Source organism: Canis lupus, chromosome 7, assembly GCF_011100685.1.
Source record: "Canis lupus familiaris isolate Mischka breed German Shepherd chromosome 7, alternate assembly UU_Cfam_GSD_1.0, whole genome shotgun sequence".
NCBI classification, from domain to species: Eukaryota; Metazoa; Chordata; class Mammalia; order Carnivora; family Canidae; genus Canis; species Canis lupus.
Genome location: NC_049228.1, coordinates 35,479,252 through 35,498,415, shown reverse-complemented (window position 1 = coordinate 35,498,415; position 19,164 = coordinate 35,479,252). Strand labels below are relative to the sequence as shown.

Sequence of the window (19,164 nt, the reverse complement as noted above, 5' to 3'; positions counted from 1 at the left end):
TAGAAGTGGTAATTAGCTTGGCCTTGTCACTGCAGTGTGGGGATGAAACTCAAGAGTTCTGCCTACAAGCACCATGAAAGAAGGGCACTGCCTCATTATTGTAGAGGGTTGGGAGTCAGATTTCCAGCTTTAGGCTCCACAGGGGAGGTAATATTTCTCATTACTGCAGGAGGTGGGAGGAAAAACAGGGTTCTGGCCAATGGCTCCATTATTGCAGCACCTATTATAGTGGGAAATGGGAAGAGCTCTCTTTTTTTTTTTTTTTTTTTGGAGTGGTTGGTTCAAGAATAGGCAGGTATGTTAAAAGATTTCTGTCCTTCTGGGCCACCAATGGGTCTTTCTGGTCTTTTGGATAAAGAATGCAGGCCTTTCTTGGGGCTTGTTTTCTTCTGTGCTTGCTGGAATTTGAGTTTCAGGTATCTCTAGTGCCTGGGCTAGAGTACAGAGGAGGCAAGGAAAAACTTCAGGGAACTCATTGGTAGGGTGCTCTTAGAATCTCAAGGTCCCTAATCACATCTACTTTCTTTGTCTTTTGGTCTCTGTGGGTAAAATGTATTTCGTCTAGGATTATTTTTTCATTATGAACAGTGACAGAAGTAAAATGAAATGCATTTAATCCATCTTGTCTTGAACTGGATACCTGACATAATATATTTTAAAACTACTGTCATATGGAAAATGGATTGTCGGGTAGGGACAGAGTGGGGGCATTGAGATTGGTTAGGGAGCTCTTCCTTGAGCAACTAGGATGATAATGGTGTCATGTACTGTTATGGTGAATCCAGTAGAAGAACAGATTTATAGGGAAACTGGAGGGTCCATTTAATCCACAATATATAGAACCTATTTATAAGACCTCTAAACAGGAATGCTAGTGGTCAGTTGAGCTTATGTTTGAAAGGGTAAGGGGAAAGTGCTTTGCTGGAAATATAAATTTGTAAGCCATTATCATATAATTGATATCTAAAACCATTGGGTCTAAGTGAGATCACCTGGGGAGTAAATGCAAAGAATCATTTAAAGATTAGAGAAGGAAAAGGAGTAAATAGAGGAGATGGCAAAGGGTAACAAGTAAAGTAAGAGAGAAACCAACATGTTTTGGTGCCAGGGAAGGCATAAGAGGAGAGTGTTTCAAGAAAAAAGAAATGGTTAAACATGTTAAATGCTGCCAAGTCGTGAAAAGCATCTATTAGAGTTCATGACATAGGGATGGACTTTGGTTGCACAATTCAGTGGATTAAAAGCAGAGTCACCACAACAGCTGTCCCATTCAAGCTGTACAAGCATATATGGAAGTTCTTGGTTGTAGAGACTGAAATTGCATGATAAGAATTGAAGAATGAATGGAAATAAAACTATATTCTACAGAGTTTTAGCTCTACCATGTAAAAAGCCTGGAAGGTGTTACTTCCATCACCACAACAAGAAAAAGTTGGACAAATTAAAAATCAATGACTTTTCTTGAACCCTTTCAGGGAACTGAGTTTGCAAGTCAAAGTACCATCCCAAGATCTGGAGAGACAAATGAATCCAGAAAGTCATAGCTGAAATATGCTTACAGAGAAGAAGCTATTAGAGCCATAAACTGGTGGTAAGCAACATTATATGGCAATTTTGACAAATTGGGAAAAGCTGAGTATGAGATCAAGAAACTCTTTATGGTTGCAGTTTTAGGGGGAAATCCACCAGATCTCACTGTGAATATTATAGAAAGATCCATCACAGTGATGACTATAGAAGGATTCCCTCATGGCTCTGGCAGGGGGAGAGGAAAAGTAATCTTTTTGAAATATACCCAGAGCTTTTTCCACAGCAAAGGTCTATTCTCCAGGGAGAAAGACTTTACCAGATCCCTGTCCCAGAGCCATAGGGATGGCATTTCTTTCACTCCCATCTCCTCTAGACTTCCAGTCTCAATAAGTTAAGGGGGTGGTGGAGAGCTATACAAGAATAAACATTGCTGAAGGCCACATACCAGAGATGCAGGCCCACTAAAAGACTGACATTTATTTTTATTTTATTTTTTGCTCTTTATTATTTTTTAATTAAAATTCAATTTGCCAACGTATAGTGTAACACCCAGTATTCATCACATCAGTGTCCTCCTTAAGGCCCATCATCCAGTTACTCTATCTCCCCTCCCCTTCTACATGGTTTGTAAAAGACTGACATTTACACTCCTTCACTCATACCTTACCATATCAAAAAGACTTCAGTATAATAGTGGATCATAGTTCAAAGAGCTGTAAGACACATACAATCTCTGAAGAGGGGAACTTAGGCAAGTCTAAAGTCAAAGGAGGAGACAAAAACAAGAACCTTAAAGAAATTTAAAGCTTCTGGTACCTATAGCTACATCAAGTACCAAACCAAGTCCAATTACTGGTCAAATTAATATAAATCCACATAGAAGTGGCCTGTTTACCGTAATTACTATTACCCAATGTAATGCATATGATTTTCATCAACAACGAGCAAAATTGTAAGCATGCCAAAAGGCAAGCAGAAACAAAGCCTGAAGAGAAAAAGCAAATTTCAGGACCAGAATCAGAAATGACACACATATTAGAATTATCGGGTGGGGAATTTGTAGATTAAGGGCTCTAATAGAAAAAGTAGAAAATATGGAAGAACACATGGGTAAGCAGAAAAGTGGGAATTCCAAGAAAGAGTCAAGGAAATGCTAGGAATAAAAACTGTGTAATAGAAATGAAGAATGACAAATTGGGAAAAGCTGAGTGTGAGGAAAAGAAACTCCTTATGGTTGCAGTTTTAGGGGGAAACTGCCCTTTGAAGGGCTCATCAGCAGACTCACCAGAGCTGAGGAGGGAATTAGTGGCTTGAAGGCATGTCAAAAGAAAGTTCCCAAACTCAAATACAAAGAAAAGAATAAAAAAAAGACAGAACTTCCAAGAACTGTGGGATATTTCAAAGATGTAACACATACAAAACTGGAATGCCAGGAGAAGAGAGAATGGAGTAAAATAAATATTTGAGATAATGATGGCCAAGCACTTTCCAAAATTAGTGACATACACCAAAACACAGATCCAGGAAGCTTGGGGAACATCAAGAAGAGTAAATGCAAAACAACTACTCCAAGGCATACCTTAGTCAAGCTGCAGAAAATTGAAGGCAAAAACAAAATCTTGAAAAACAAAACATAACCACTCAGCTTAAAAGTAAATACAGAAAAATATACTAAGCTAAAAGTAATCAAAAGAAAACTGGAGGACTATAAAATTTCAGACAAGGCCAATTTAAGCATAGAAATGTTATTAGTGATGAAGAGGGGCAGAACATAAATATGAAGAGGTTAATTTTCCATAAAGTTGTAACAATTCTAAACATGAATGCATCTAACAACAGCACATCAAGGCAAAACAAAAACAAAAACAAAAAAACAACAACAAAAACAAACAAACAAAAAAACCAGACAACTGAAAGGAGAAAAAAAAGAATCTACTATTATAGTCAGAAAATTAAATGCACCCCCCCCCCCCATCAGTAGTTGACAGGTCAATCAGGCTGAAAATTAACCAAAGTATCTACTTAACACTACCAACCTAATCTAATTATCTTATATAGAATACTCAATTCCACAACCATAGAATACATATTCTTATCAAGACCACATGGAACATTCACCAAGATAAACCACATTCTGGGCCATAAAATATTCCTTAACAAATTTAAAATAATAGAAATCATAAACTTCTGGGGAAAATGGTAGAATAGAAGGATCCTATACTCACCTTGTCCCTTGAATACAACTAGATTGTATTCAGACATAGAGAAAATGACCTGAAGCTAGTAGAACAGATTCTTCACATAAAGAAGAGGCCACATTTAAGAGGGTAGGAGGCAGAGATGCGGCTGGGAATGAAGCTGACTTGCCAGACTTTTCACAGGAGTAAGGGCTACCTCAAGCAAGAAGGGAGAGGAGCAGACCCCACACCAGGACCCTAGGCACAGGGAACCCAAACTAGGAAGATGAATCTCAACCATAACATTTGGCTTTGAAAACCAGAGGGGCTTAACTTCTTAAGTTCTTCTAATCAGTGAGGCTTAACACCTGGAACTTTAGAAATCTATGGCTGGACTCTGGAAGAGTGAGAGGAAACAGAGTCCTAGCCATTAAAGAGGCAGCACAACAGCCCTGGTGAGATACAGCATAGAAGCAGCAGTTTGAAAAAAGCCTGGGGTATATGGGAGGGAGATGTGTTTACTAATCTCACAACATATGCTGGAGGGGCTGAGATTTTTGGGAGACTTCTCCAAGAACAAAAAAGCTGGTAGGCACCATTTCCTTCCCTCACCCTTGCCCCCCAGCTTAGATACATGGACACTTGCAGGAACCAGGGCAGCACCAACACTTTCCACCTAACTGCAACCATGTCCTCCTGCAGACTTGCCTCCAACCCAGCCTTGGCAGCTCTCCAAATCAGTGCCAAGCATCCTCCCATGGCAGATCTCAGCAAACCTTACCACCACTGCACACCCACACCCTAAACTCTTCTGATAACTCACTCTCTCCAACCTGTGCTTGGCAGTTTTCCCTGGTAGCTGCGGGTCCCCTTCCACAGTGGACCAGTATGGATCTTCCTGGCATCCACCCCAATAAGGTTCCCCTCAGGATTTGCTCCCCTCCAAACTGGCTTCATAAGAGTACATCCAAAGCATCAACACAAGTATGGCATTGTGCAAGCAGCCCTGAATGGGCTGGCATCACTCCAAGTGAGTCCTGACCTATGGCCCCAACGTGGTTTGGGGACAGAAATCTGGTCTCACTGCAGACCCCACTCTTGAATGAAAGATTCTCAGGGGACACAGCAGGAGAGTACCTTGTAGTTTGGTTCAACTGCAGCTCAGTCAATGCCTGGTCTGACACAGCTCAAGCCCAAGGTGGTCCCAGACTGGCCCATTGACAACATAGGGCCTAACCTTATACATAACAGGCAAAGACAGCCATTGCAGATGACTGGACTGAAGGAAAATGTGGCTCAATCAGGGAAGTAGAGTACATGCAACACACCTTGAAGACATCTCTGAAGGGCCAGGTTCTGGTGAACAGGAGACACAGCACTACAGGACACAAAAAGACCCTTCTTGCAAGAGTAGGCAACATAGCTGATTTTCCTAACACATAGAAATATACACAGAGAGCTACATAAAATGAGGAGACAGAGAGGAATATGTCGCAAACAAAAGAAAAGGACAAAATCACAGCAAGAGAGTCAAATGAAACATAGATAAGTAATATGCCTGATTGAGAATGTAAAGTGATGGTCATTAAGATATTCACTGGACTTGAGAAAAGAGCAGAGAATCTCAGTGAGACTCTCACCAAAAAGATTAAAAAAAAAAACATTAAAAAGAACCAATCAGAGATGAAGAACTCAATAACTGAAATTAAAAATACACCAGAAGGAATGAGCAGTAGAGGAAGCAGAACAGATTAGCGACTTGGAAGACAGAGTAAAGGAAAACAATCTCACTGAACAGGAAAAAAAAAGATTAATAAAGAATGAGAATAGATTAAGCAAACCCCACACCATCAAGTGTAACAATATTCACATTATAGGAATCCATGAAGAAGAGAGAGAAAAGAAAGCAGAAAATTTATTTGAAGAAATAATAGCTGAAAATTTCCTCAGTCTGGGGAAGGAAATAGAAATCCAGATCTAGAAGGCACAGAGAACCCTCAGCAAAATCAACCAAAGGAGAGCCACACAAAGACACATAGTAATGAAAATAACAAAAAGTGGTTTTAGAGAATTTTAAAAACAGTAAGAGAAAACAGTTACATACAAGGGAAACCCCATAAGTCTATCAGCAGATTATTCAGCAGAAATTTTGCAGGCCAGAAGAGAGTGGCATGACATATTCAAAGTGCTGAAAGAAAAAAACGGAAACCAAGAATATTTTATTGCAGCAAGACTCTCATTCAGAATAGGAGAGATAAACAATTTCCCAGACAAATAAAAGTTAAAGGAGCTCATTACCACTAAACCAGCCTCACAAAATGCTAAAGGGGGTTCTTTGAATAGAAAAGAAAGAACATAAGCAGGAGTAAGAAAAGCAGGAAGCACAAAAAAATGTACAATTAAGTATGTCTATAAAAATCAGTCAGGGGATTTGCAAAATGAAAGGATATAAAGTATGACACTATATACCTAAAATGTAGAGGGAAAAGAACAAAAATATAGTGCTTTCAGAATAAGTTTGAACTTAAGCAATCATCAAATTAATACACACTGTTATATGCACAAAATGTTATATAGAGACTGTTTTGTGCACAAACTTAATGGTAACCACAAATTTTTTTTGTAACCACAAATTTTTAAAAACCCAGTAATATATATGCAAAAAAATTTAAAAAGGGAATCCAAGTATATCACTAAAGAAAGAAGCAAACCATGAGAGAAGCAAGGAAGAGAAAAAAGAAACAGAGAAGAACTATAAAAATGATTGTAAAACAAGTAACAAAATGACAAAAAAATACATACATTTCAATAATTACTTTGAATGCAAATGGACTAAGTGTTCTAAACAAAAGACACAGGGTGATGAAATGAGGAAGTCTTATCTATATGCTGCCAACAAGAGACTCCTATCAGACCTAAAAGACATACACAGATTGAAAGTGAAGGGATGAAAAAAGCATTTATCATGCAAATGGAAGTGAAAAGAAATCTAGGGTAACAATGCTTATATTAGACAAAATAGACTGTTTTAAAGACTGTAACAAGAGACAAAGAAGGACATGACATAATGATAAAAGAAACAATACAATAAGAGAATATAATTGTAATAATTTATGTACCCAACATGGGAACATCTAATTACATAAAGCAACTATTAAAAGAAGAAATTGGCATTAATGATTGGGACTTTAACACCCCACTTACATCAATGAATAGACCATTAAATAATCAACAAGGAAACTGACTTTGAATGACACATTGAACAAGATGGACCTAACAGGTATATAGAGAACATTTCATCCTAAAACAGTAGAATATACATTCTTTTCTAGAGAACATGGAACACTCTCCAGAATGATCACATGTTAAGCCACAAAACAAGTCTGGGCAAATTAAAAAATACTGAAATCATACCATGCATTTTTTCCAGCCACAGCATTATGAAACTAGAAATCAATCACAAGAAAAAAAATCTGGAAAGAGAAGAGAAGGAATAACAACTGATACCTCAGAAATATGCTAAGAAATTAGATAACCTAGAGGGAATGGATAAATTCCTAGAAACATGTAACCTCCAAAAACTGAATCAGGAAGAAATAGAAAATTTGAACAGACTCATAACCATCAATGAGACTGAATCAATAATAATAATAATAATAATAATAATAATAACTCCCAACAAACAGAAGTTTGGGGACAGATAGCTTCACAGCTGAATTCTAGTGAACATTTAAAGAAGAGTTAGTATGTTTTCTCCTCAAACTATTCAAAAAATATAAAAGCAAGCTTCCAAATTCATTCTAAGAGGCCAGCATTACCCTGATACCCAAAGCAGATAAAGACACTACAAGAAAAGAGAATTACTGATGAATTTCTGATGAACACAGATGCAAAAAATCCTTAACTAACCAAATCCAATACATTAATAAAAAATCATTCACTCAGATCAAGTGGCATTTATTTCTGGGATATAAGGGTAGTTCCATACTCATAAATCAACCAACATGATACATCAACAAAAGAAAAGATAAAAACCAAATGATCATCTCAATAGATGCAGAAAAAAGCATTTCACAAAGTATAAGAAACATTCATGATAAAAACCCTTAACAAAGTAGTTTAAGAGGGAACGTATTTCAACATAATAAAGGTCACATAAAAAAAATCATCAGCTAACATTATACATAATGGTGTAAAACTGAAAGCGTTTCCCTTAAGACCAGTAATAAGACAAGGATGTCCTTTTCCACCATTTTAATTGAATATAATACTGGAGGTCTTAGCCACAGCAATCAGACAAGAAAAAGAAATACAAGGCACTCAAACTGATAAGGAAGAAGTAAAACTTCCACTATTTGCAGGTGACATACTATATAGAGAGAGCCCCATAAAGGGACTCCTGGGTGACTGAGTTGGTTAAGTGTCTGACTCTTGATCTTGGTTCAGGTCTCAATCTCAGGGTTGTGAGTTAAAGCCCCACATTGGGCTCCATGCTGGGTGTGGAGCCTACTTGATTAAAAAAAGAAAAGAGAAGAAAACCCTAAAGACTCCGCCAAACCTACTAGACCTAAGAAGTGAGTTCAGTAATGTTTCAGGATACAAAATTAACATACAGAAATATGTTGCTTTCCTATACACTAATAATGAAGTAGCAGAAAGAGAAATAAAGAAAACAATACCATATACAACTTCACCAAAAATAATAAAATATCTATAAATAAACTTAACCAAGGAGGGAAAAGACCTGTGCTCTGAAACTATAAAACACTGATGAAAGAAACTGAAGATGACACAAATAATTGGATATATATTCCATGCTCATGGATTGGAAGAACAAATATTGTTAAAATGTCTGTATTATTGAAAGCAATCTACAGATGTAATGAAATCCCTATCAAAATACCAACAGCATTTTTTACAGAGCTAGAATAAATAATCCTAAAATTTGTATGGACCCACAAAATACCTTATATAGCCAAAGCAATCTTGAGAAAGAATAAAGCTAGCGTTATCACAATACTAGATTTCAAGGTATATTACAAATGTAGTTATCAAAACAGTATGGTAATAGCATAAAAATAGACATAATAGTTCAATGGGATATAATAGAGAGCTCAGAAATAAACCCACAATTATATGTCAATTAATCTATAATAAAGGAGGCAAGAATACACAATGGGAAAAAGTCTCTTCAACAAATTGTGTTGGAAAACTGGACAGCTACATGCAAAAGAATAAAACTGGACCACTTTCTTACACCATACACAAGAATAAACTCAAAATGGATTAAGAACCTAAATGTGAGGGCAGCCCAGGTGGCTCAGCAGTTTAGTGCCACCTTCAGCCCAGGGCGTGATCCTGGAGGCCCAGGATCGAGTCCCACCTTAGGTGACCTGCATGGAGCCTGCTTCTCCCTCTGCCTCTCTCTCTCTCTGTGTCTCTCATGATTAAATTAATAAAAATCTTAAAAAAAAAAAAGAACCTAAATGTAAGTCCTCAAACCATAAAAATCCTAGAAGAGAACACAGGCAGCAATATCTTTGACATCAGCAATAATAACTTTTGTCTAGTATTTCTCGTAAGGCAAGGAAAAAAAAACAAAAATAAACTATTGGGACAACATTAAAATAAAAAGCTTCTACATAACAAAGAAAACAATCAACAAAACAAAAAGACAATCTTCTGAATAGAAGGCATTTGCCAATGATGTGTTTGAGAAAGGGTTAGTACCCAAAATATATAAACAATTTATAAAACTCAATACCAAAAAGCCCCAAATAGTAGTTAAAAAATAGGAAGGGGCAGCCCGGATGGCTCAGCGGTTTAGCGCCGCCTTCAGGCCCGGGCATGATCCTGGAGACCCAGGATCGAGTCCCACGTCCGGCTCCCTGCATGAAGCCTGCTTCTCCCTCTGCCTGTGTCTCTGCCTCTCTCTCTCTGTGTCTCTCATGAATAAATAAAATCTTTAAAAAAATAGGAAGAAGATATTTCTGCAAAGAAGACATACAGATGGCCAACAGATTCTTAATATTACGAATCATCAGAGAAATGAAAATTAAAAAACCACAATGAAATATCACCTCACACCTGTTAGAATGGCTAAAATTAAAGAAACAACAAGTGTTGGTGAGGATGTGGAGAAAAAGTAACTCTGGTGCACTGTTGTTGGTAGGAATGAAAACTGGTATAGCCACTGTGGAAAATGGCATGGAGCTTTCTCAAAAAATTAAAAATGGAATTACCATATGATCCAGCAATTTCACTACTATGTATTTACCCAAAGCAAACAAAAATACTAATTTGAAAAGATACATGCACCACTATATTTATTGCAGCATTATTTACAACAGTCAAAATATGGAAGCAGCCCAAGCATCCATCAATAGATGAATGGATAAAGATGTGGAATATGTGTACAATGGAATATTACTCAGCTGTAAAAACGTTGTCATTTGTGACAACATAAATGGACCTAGAAAGTATAATGCTAAGTGAAATAAGTCAGTTAGAGAAAGACAAATGCCACATGATTTCACTCATATGTGAAATTTAAGAACACAAATGATCTAAGGAAAAAAAGACATGCAAAAAGTCAGACTCTTAACTATAGAGAGCATACTGGTGATTATGAAAGGGGAGGTGATATAGGTGATGGGGATTAAGGAGTGCACTTGTCATGATAAGCACTGAGTGATGTATAGAATTGTCGAATCACTATATTTTACAGCTGAAACTAACAGAACACTGTACATTAACTATAGTAGAATTAAAAAAGTAAATTTTTAAAAAGAATAGAAATTATAGAAAATATGTTGTCAGAGTATAATAGAATAACCTAGAAGTCAGTACAGAAAAGTAACTGAACAATCCCTGAGTACTTGGAAATTGACACACTTTTAAATAACATATTAACCAAGGAAAAGACTCAAAAGAAATTAAAGATTAAAAAAATTTTTGAACTAAATGGAAATACAACAGCAAATAGAATCCAACAATATATAAAAAGAATTATATACTATGGTCATATAGTATGGCCAACTAGGATTCAGTCTAGGTATGCATGGCTGATTCAACATTCAAAAACTCAATCAGTATAATCCACTACAACAAAGCAAAGAATAAATCATATGTGCACAAGCAAAAGAAATCAACAAAATGAAAAGGTCACCTACATAGTGGGAGAAAATAATAGCCAACAGGTACATGAAAAGATGACTCACCTTACACCTGTCAGAATGACTAAAATAAAAAAAGATAAGAATAACAAGTGTTAGGATGTGAAGAAAAAGGAACTCTTGTGCACTGTTGGTGGGACTATAAATTGGTGCAGCCACTGTGGAAAACCGTAAGGGGGTTCCTCAAAAAATTAATGATAGAAATACCATATGATGCAGTAACTCCACTACTGGGTATTTACCTAAAGAAAATAGAAACAGTATTTTAAAAAGATCCATGCACCCCTATGTTTATTGCAGCACTATTTACAATAGCCAAGATATAGAAACAACCAGTCTATCAGAGGATGAAAGGATAAAGAAGTTGTGGTATTTATATACAATGGAATATTATTTGACGATAAAAAGAAGGAAATGTCTTCATTTGCAACAACATCGATGGACCTTGAGGGCATCATGCTAAGTGAAAATAAGTCAGACAAAGACAAATACTCTATGATGTGCTTTAAAAAAAAAAGACATTAAATTCATTTATTCGTGAGAGACACACAGAGAGTGGCAGAGACATGGGCAGAGGGAGAATTAGACTCCTTGCGGGGAGCCCTATGTGGGACTTGATCCTGGGACCCCTGAGCCAAAGGCAGATGCTCAACCACTGAGCCACCTTGGCATCCCTCTATGATGTGCTTTTATGTGGAATCTAAAGAAGCTGAATTCATAGAAACAGAGTAGAATGGTGATTGCAAGGTCTGAGGGGATGAGCAAAATGGGGATGTGATGGTCAAAGGGTATAAACTTCCAGTTATAAGATGAATAAATTCCGGGAATCTAATGTATAGCATGATGAGTATAATTAATGATACAGTTGATAAGAGAGTAAATCTTAAATAATTCTACCACTGAAAAGAAATGGTAATTATGTGAGGTGATAAAGATGTTAAAAAATCCTACCATGGTGATCATTTTACAATATATAAGTGTATCAAATCAACAGTTACATCTAAACTTACATAATGTTATATATAATTTGCATCTCATTAAAGCTGAACAAAAACAGAAACCAATACTCATTACAACAGAACAAAACCTAAACCAACCCAAAATTCATCAACTGATTATTATTATATAATATCTATATTATATAGATATTATATATCTATATAATATAGATTATAGGATTATATCTATCAATTACTTCTAAGATGGGGGCAGAAATTATGTTCATGTGAGTGGCACATATGGGGACCTTCTGTACTGTTAGTGTGGCTAATTACTATTATTCATTAAACTGTACTAAACTTTTATGCTTCTTTCTTTATAACTCACAGTTAAAATGGTAAAGAAAAAAAACCTCAAAATAAAACCCTAAATTTTTTAATGTTTCTGAACCAAATTGTACAAATAAATTATTCTGTATCTCACTTCTGAGCTGCACCCCTCTGCTGGTCCTCTTTTCCCTGGTGTGGGTTTTGGGCACAAAGATAAGGCTCACTGAGGAAGTTAATGAGAGATAGGGATGAGGTGAGGTTCAAAGATGGGATAAAATGCAGGAATGAATTAAGGATAAGGGGATATTTAGAGTTCAAAGTCAGAGATGGAGCCTCAGCAATCAGACAACAAAAAGACATTAAAGGCATTCAAATTGGCAAAGACGAAGTCAAACTCTCCCTCTTCGCCGATGACATGATACTCTACATAGAAAACCCAAAAGCCTCCACCCCAAGATTGCTAGAACTCATACAGCAATTTGGTAGCGTGGCAGGATACAAAATCAATGCCCAGAAATCAGTGGCATTTCTATACACTAACAATGAGACTGAAGAAAGAGAAATTAAGGAGTCAATCCCACTTACAATTGCACCCAAAAGCATAAGATACCTAGGAATAAACCTAACCAAAGAGGTAAAGGATCTATACCCTGAAAACTACAGAACACTTCTGAAAGAAATTGAGGAAGACACAAAGAGATAGAAAAATATTCCATGCTCATGGATTGGCAGAATTAATATTGTCAAAATGTCAATGTTACCCAGGGCAATTTACACGTTTAATGCAATCCCTATCAAAATACCATGGACTTTCTTCAGAGAGTTAGAACAAATTATTTTAAGATTTGTGTGGAATCAGAAAAGACCCCGAATAGCCAGGGGAATTTTAAAAAAGAAAACCATATCTGGGGGCATCACAATGCCAGATTTCAGGTTGTACTACAAAGCTGTGGTCATCAAGACAGTGTGGTACTGGCACAAAAACAGACACATAGATCAATGGAACAGAATAGAGAACCCAGAAGTGGACCCTGAACTTTATGGTCAACTAATATTTGATAAAGGAGGAAAGACTATCCATTGGAAGAAAGAGTCTCTTCAATAAATGGTGCTGGGAAAATTGGACATCCACATGCAGAAGAATGAAACTAGACCATTCTCTTGCACATACACAAAGATAAACTCAAAATGGATGAAAGATCTAAATGTGAGACAAGATTCCATCAAAATCCTAGAGAAGAATACAGGCAACACCCTTTTTGAACTCAGCCCCAGTAACTTCTTGCAAGATACATCCACGAAGGCAAAAGAAACAAAAGCAAAAATGAACTATTGGGACTTCATCAAGATAAGCTTTTGCACAGCAAAGGATACAGTCAACAAAACTAAAAGACAACCTACAGAATGGGAGAAGATATTTGCAAATGACATATCAGATAAAGGGCTAGTTTCCAAGATCTATAAAGAACTTATTGAACTCAACACCAAAGAAACAAACAATCCAATCATGAAATGGGCAAAAGACATGAAGAGAAATCTCACAGAGGAAGACATAGACATGGCCAACACGCACATGAGAAAATGCTCTGCATCACTTGCCATCAGGGAAATACAAATCAAAACCACAATGAGATACCACCTCACACCAGTGAGAATGGGGAAAATTAACAAGGCAGGAAACCACAAATGTTGGAGAGGATGCGGAGAAAAGGGAACCCTCTTACACTGTTGGTGGGAATGTGAACTGGTGCAGCCACTCTGGAAAACTGTGTGGAGGTTCCTCAAACAGTTAAAAATAGACCTGCCCTACGACCCAGCAATTGCACTGCTGGGGATTTACCCCAAAGATTCAGATGCAATGAAACGCCAGGACACCTGCACCCCGATGTTTCTAGCAGCAATGGCCACAATAGCCAAGCTGTGGAAGGAGCCTCGGTGTCCATCGAAAGATGAATGGATAAAGAACATGTGGTCTATGTATACAATGGAATATTACTCAGCTATTAGAAATGACAAATACCCACCATTTGCTTCAACGTGGATGGAACTGGAGGGTATTATGCTGAGTGAAGTAAGTCAATCGGAGGACAAACATTATATGTTCTCATTCATTTGGGGAATATAAATAATAGTGAAAGGGAATATAAGGGAAGGGAGAAGAAATGTATGGGAAATATCAGAAAGGGAGACAGTGCGTAAAGACTGCTAACTCTGGGAAACGAACTAGGGGTGGTAGAAGGGGAGGAGGGCGGGGCGTCGGAGTGAATGGGTGACGGGCACTGGGGGTTATTCTGTATGTTGGTAAATTGAACACCAATAAAAAATAAATAAAAAAAATAAAAAAAATAAAACCTTTGTAATTTTCTAAGTGAGGAGAGCAACATAGGTGTTTTATGCTAAAAAAAAAAAGTCAGAGATGGTTCGGGAAGAGAATGAAGAGTAAAGTGTGGAATTATGATTTGAGTATCTGTCAGTCATGTTACATACTGGGTGATAAAACCCCAAACAGACAATTTAAATTTTGCCAGAGCTGTTTTGTTGATGATTATGAAAACTGTAGCATTAAAATAATGCCCTTAAACTACTCATATGAAGAAATCTTGATATGGTTAAGGCAAGCATCTTCGAGGCAGTGATACCTGACTTGAGATGGAAAGCATGAGAAGATGAAGGGAATGATCAATTTACCAAAGAAGGAACAGCATAAGCAAAGACTGAGAGACATGGAACAGCAGGTATGTGCAAGAAAACAGCAGAGTACTGATGCTGAGGACAGGACATGTGGACAACTGAGGCCAGGGACGAGTAGCAGAAGCAGAATATGCAGAGCTTTGTGTACCATGTTAAGTGTCTTAAGAATCCAGACTGCTGTTGGTAACTGAAAGCTATAGAAAGGTTTTATGGAAATGACATGGTCATGAGTGCACATGAAATAAACAGCAAAGTACTAGGTATGCATGAAAAAAATAATGTTAAAATGTATTTATTTTTATTTAGAAAGATTAGAAATTAAGTTAACAGTAATGCTTAAAGGATTTAATTACAATTAATTGTATTCCCTCTAAAAGCCACTTTCCAAATAAAACAATTAATTGATAGGTTGTCTTTCTGATTTATTAGTCTATCTCTTGTGAATTTGATTATCAAGAGGCATGTACATGCTATTCAAAAATCAGAAACTCATTAAGTAGTCTCATATGACAACAGCCCATTTTATGTTTCTCTTCAATACATTTTAATTGTAACAGAAGACAGAACTTAAATCTTAAGAGTTAAATTTATAACAAATAAGATAAAGGACTTACAGATCTTCCTTGAATTAGGATGGGGTATGTCCTGGTAAATCCATCATAAATGGAAAAAAACCTAAGTGGAAAATGTAACCAATGCATCTAACCTATCGAATATCACTTAAATGTGCTCAAAACACAGTGTTTTGCAGTAAAAATCATCTAACGCAAGGTCTGTTTTATGATAAAGTCTTAAATATCTCATGTAAATCATTGAATACAGTACTGAAAGTGAAAACAATGGTTGTATGGGTGCAAAATAATTTAAATGTACTGTTTGCTGTTGTGATCACGGCCGCCACCCAGCGTCATGCTATGGTATCACACCACGTATTGCTAGCCAGCCGGATTGGGAAAAGGTCCCAGTTCAGAGCAGTGTCTCTATCCAATGCATATCATTTTTGCACTATGGTAAAATAAAAAAGCTGTAAGTCAAACCATCATAAGTTGAAAACCACATGTATTTATCTGCTGTGCTGCACCTTTACGAAATTCGCTAGTCTCCAAGTGGTAAAGAATTCAGTAAGGGACTAGACAGATTTTTGAAGGACAATTTCAAGATAGATGCTCAAGGAACACCTTTGAGGCATTTTGAAGGTTAGCATCTACATGATTAATGCAGTTCATAAAAAGTACGGACAATGTTCAATAGAATTCAATAGAAAGATATTTATAATTATGGAGATTAAGCCCTAGCTCAAAATCACTACAATGGCTAAAGATAATGGATAATTAAGGTGTATTTAGTTAGCTCTGGAATACTTAAAATAGGTTATTCAAACCCCTTAAAAAGGAAATATAGCATATTATTTTATTTGTGATTATAAGAACAATGTTTCCACCTACTAGTGAAGGTTCATTTGCATTCCATAGCAACTCATTGGTGTCTGCATTTTCTGGATCATATATCCATAGAACAATAACCTACAAAATAACAAGGGTTGCATTTCTTTACAATTTGGAAAATTAGTTTGTGGCAAAACATAACCATAAAAATATTTTTATTTATTTAAAAAGTTTTGATTATCCCATTAAAAAAAATCAAAAGTGATATGTGCTGCTTTTAACAAGTAAACAAATCAAAGACCTATGAAAGAAGAGTTAATATCCTTCTACACTCCTGAAGTAACCAATGTTAAGACTCTGAATCCACATCTCTTTCTCTATAATCATAATTAGACACACATAGCAACCGCTCACCTACACACTTTTCACAAAAAAAGGAATCACATGATGCATGTTATTTCTAACATGCTTTTGTCACTTATATGCCATGGTCATTTCAATATATGTAGATCTGTTTTCTTTAGTATTTTTCTTGAATATACAATTTATTCAAATAGTTAAAAACAAATTATATTAAACCTAAAGTGAAAATTGTCTCTCCCACCCTGTACTCCATCACCTAATCCCCACAAGCCCATCACATCCCACAAGAATCTACTATTAGTAAGTTTTGTTTATATTTCTGTAAAATTTTTGTGCATAACTAAGACATTTTTTCTTTTTATATAAACGTAAGTATGCTAAACACATTTTTTCAAACATGATATTCTTCACTTAAAGTGAAGATCTTAGAGATCTTTACATATTTTCATTAACTTTTCCACTGCATATTGTTCCAAATTATGGAAATTATAACTAATAACTAGTAACTTACTAATAAACATTTGTTCTCAATCCTTTGCCATTATAATCAATGCTGTAATGAGCAATTTTGTGTATGTATATACTATTTTGTACCTTGGAATATATAGCATATACATTTGTAATTTTCATAAATACTGCTAAATTGTTTCCACGAATATACTGTCACACCAGCAATGTATGAGATTTCTTTCTTCTTCACAGCCTTCCCAACATCATGTGTTGTCACATTTATAATATTCCAGTCTGATGGGTGAAAAATGGCACTTTTGATGCACTTTTAACCTGCATCTCTTTCATTATAAAAAAGTTTGAGCATATTTCCAAATGTTCAAGTTCCACTTATATTTCCTGTCTTATGAAATATTTGTTTATTTCTCTTGCTTATTTTCCACTTTTCTAAATTGTATAGTCTTTATTACTTTGTGGAAGTTCTTTATGTTAAGAACTTCTACATGTATATGTTTTATATCTTGATCTATGTTTTGGTTATGTGGATATATATACACGTATATGAAGATTTTATTCCTTTTATAATTACATGACATTCCTACTTATCCTAGTTCATCTCTTTGCCTTAATTCTATATTGTCCCTATATATTGCTGTCCTCCATCCCTTCTTCCTTTCCTTCCTTCCCTTTTACAGCATGGCTTTATTTCTCCTTTTATTCCCTTCACTTATGAAGCCTCTATCTATATAACTTTATTTAAATACCTAATATGTATCCTTCCCTATTTTTCTCCACACTATGTGTTTGCAGACATGTACATAAGTACATATTTACATGTATTTTTAAAATCCTTTTTAAGAATTTTAAAAACAAAACTGGATCATATTATACACACTTCCCACATTTTTTAATGCAAGTATAATACCTCATTGAAATTCTCCAGTGCCAACCCTTATAAGGCCTAAATAATATTCTACAGTTGTACAATATAGTAATTCAATAGTTCCATACATCACCCAGTGTCCCTCATTCAACAAAATTTGAGAATGGCTCTTGCTACAGGTTCTGTGTCTTTCTTATTAAATTTATTTGTAACTATTTTATAGTCTTCATTGCTATTATAAATTTGTAATAATGTGCTTTTTTCTAGTCTTATTATTTACACTATTATGTTCAAGACAATTTTAAATAATAATGATGATACCGAGTACATTAGTCCAGTTCCTGATTTTAGTTGAGTCAGATGTATTTGTTAATTTATAATAGTCATTTTGTTATTTGAAATATTAATGTCTTTATTAGAGTCAAGTGGTTCCCTTCTAAACTTATTTTGCTTGATGTTTTCATTAGAAATGGTTATTCAGTTTTTAAATTTACTACGTGATAATTTATTTTCTTCTTTATTGTGTTGATGGAATGAATATTGTTGTCAGCTTTTTTGCTATTGAATTAATGTTGCATTCTGGAAGATGCTGGCCCTTTTAAATGTATTCTTTTAGTATATTGCTGAACTCCACTTGTTAATATTTGTGTGGAATTTTTGCACCTATGTATACAAGGATATTAGTCTATGCTTTCTTCCCTCTCTCCTTTCCTAACTTTCTCTTTGTCTGCTTTTGGTTTTAAAGTAGTGTTGGAGGGACACCTGGGTGCCTCAGCGGTTTGGCACCTGCCTTTGGCTCAGGGCATGATACTGGGGACCTGGGGTCGAGTCCCGCATCGGGCTCCCTGCGTGGAGCCTGCTTCTCTCTCTGCCTGTGTCTCTGCCTTTCTCTCTGTGTCTCTCATGAATAAATAAAACCCTTTAAATTAATTAATTAATTAATTAAGTAAGTAAGTAAGTAAGTAAGTAAGTAGTGTTGGATTCAGTAAACAAATTGAGGCAACTTTCTATCTTCTTTATGACCAGGTGCTATATTGTTAAGCACAGATGATATCATTGTTTTCCTCTTTGTAGATTTTTCTGTTATCATGAAATAATTTCTCTTTTTATGCCTCTTAATGTTTTGGGGGTTTACATATTTTTTTTTAAATTTTTATTTATTTATGATAGTCACAGAGGGAGAGAGAGAGAGGCAGAGACACAGGCAGAGGGAGAAGCAGGCTCCATGCACCAGGAGCCCGA

At 35.9% G+C, this 19,164-nt stretch overlaps 1 protein-coding gene across 5 annotated transcripts in view; it reads right to left on the bottom strand.

Moving 5' to 3' along the window:
• Positions 1-19,164, bottom strand: part of CATSPERE (catsper channel auxiliary subunit epsilon) — a 199,070-nt gene that overhangs the window by 122,675 nt on the left and 57,231 nt on the right. For 4 of the 5 annotated variants that reach the window (XM_038542747.1, XM_038542744.1, XM_038542743.1 and 1 more), the window contains exon 7: positions 16,287-16,364. The exons of the other annotated variant lie outside the window; for it this stretch is intronic. In XM_038542747.1, coding sequence (XP_038398675.1) covers positions 16,287-16,364 — 78 coding nt within the window. The remainder of the gene's footprint in view (positions 1-16,286; positions 16,365-19,164) is intronic. 5 annotated transcript variants of the gene reach the window in all.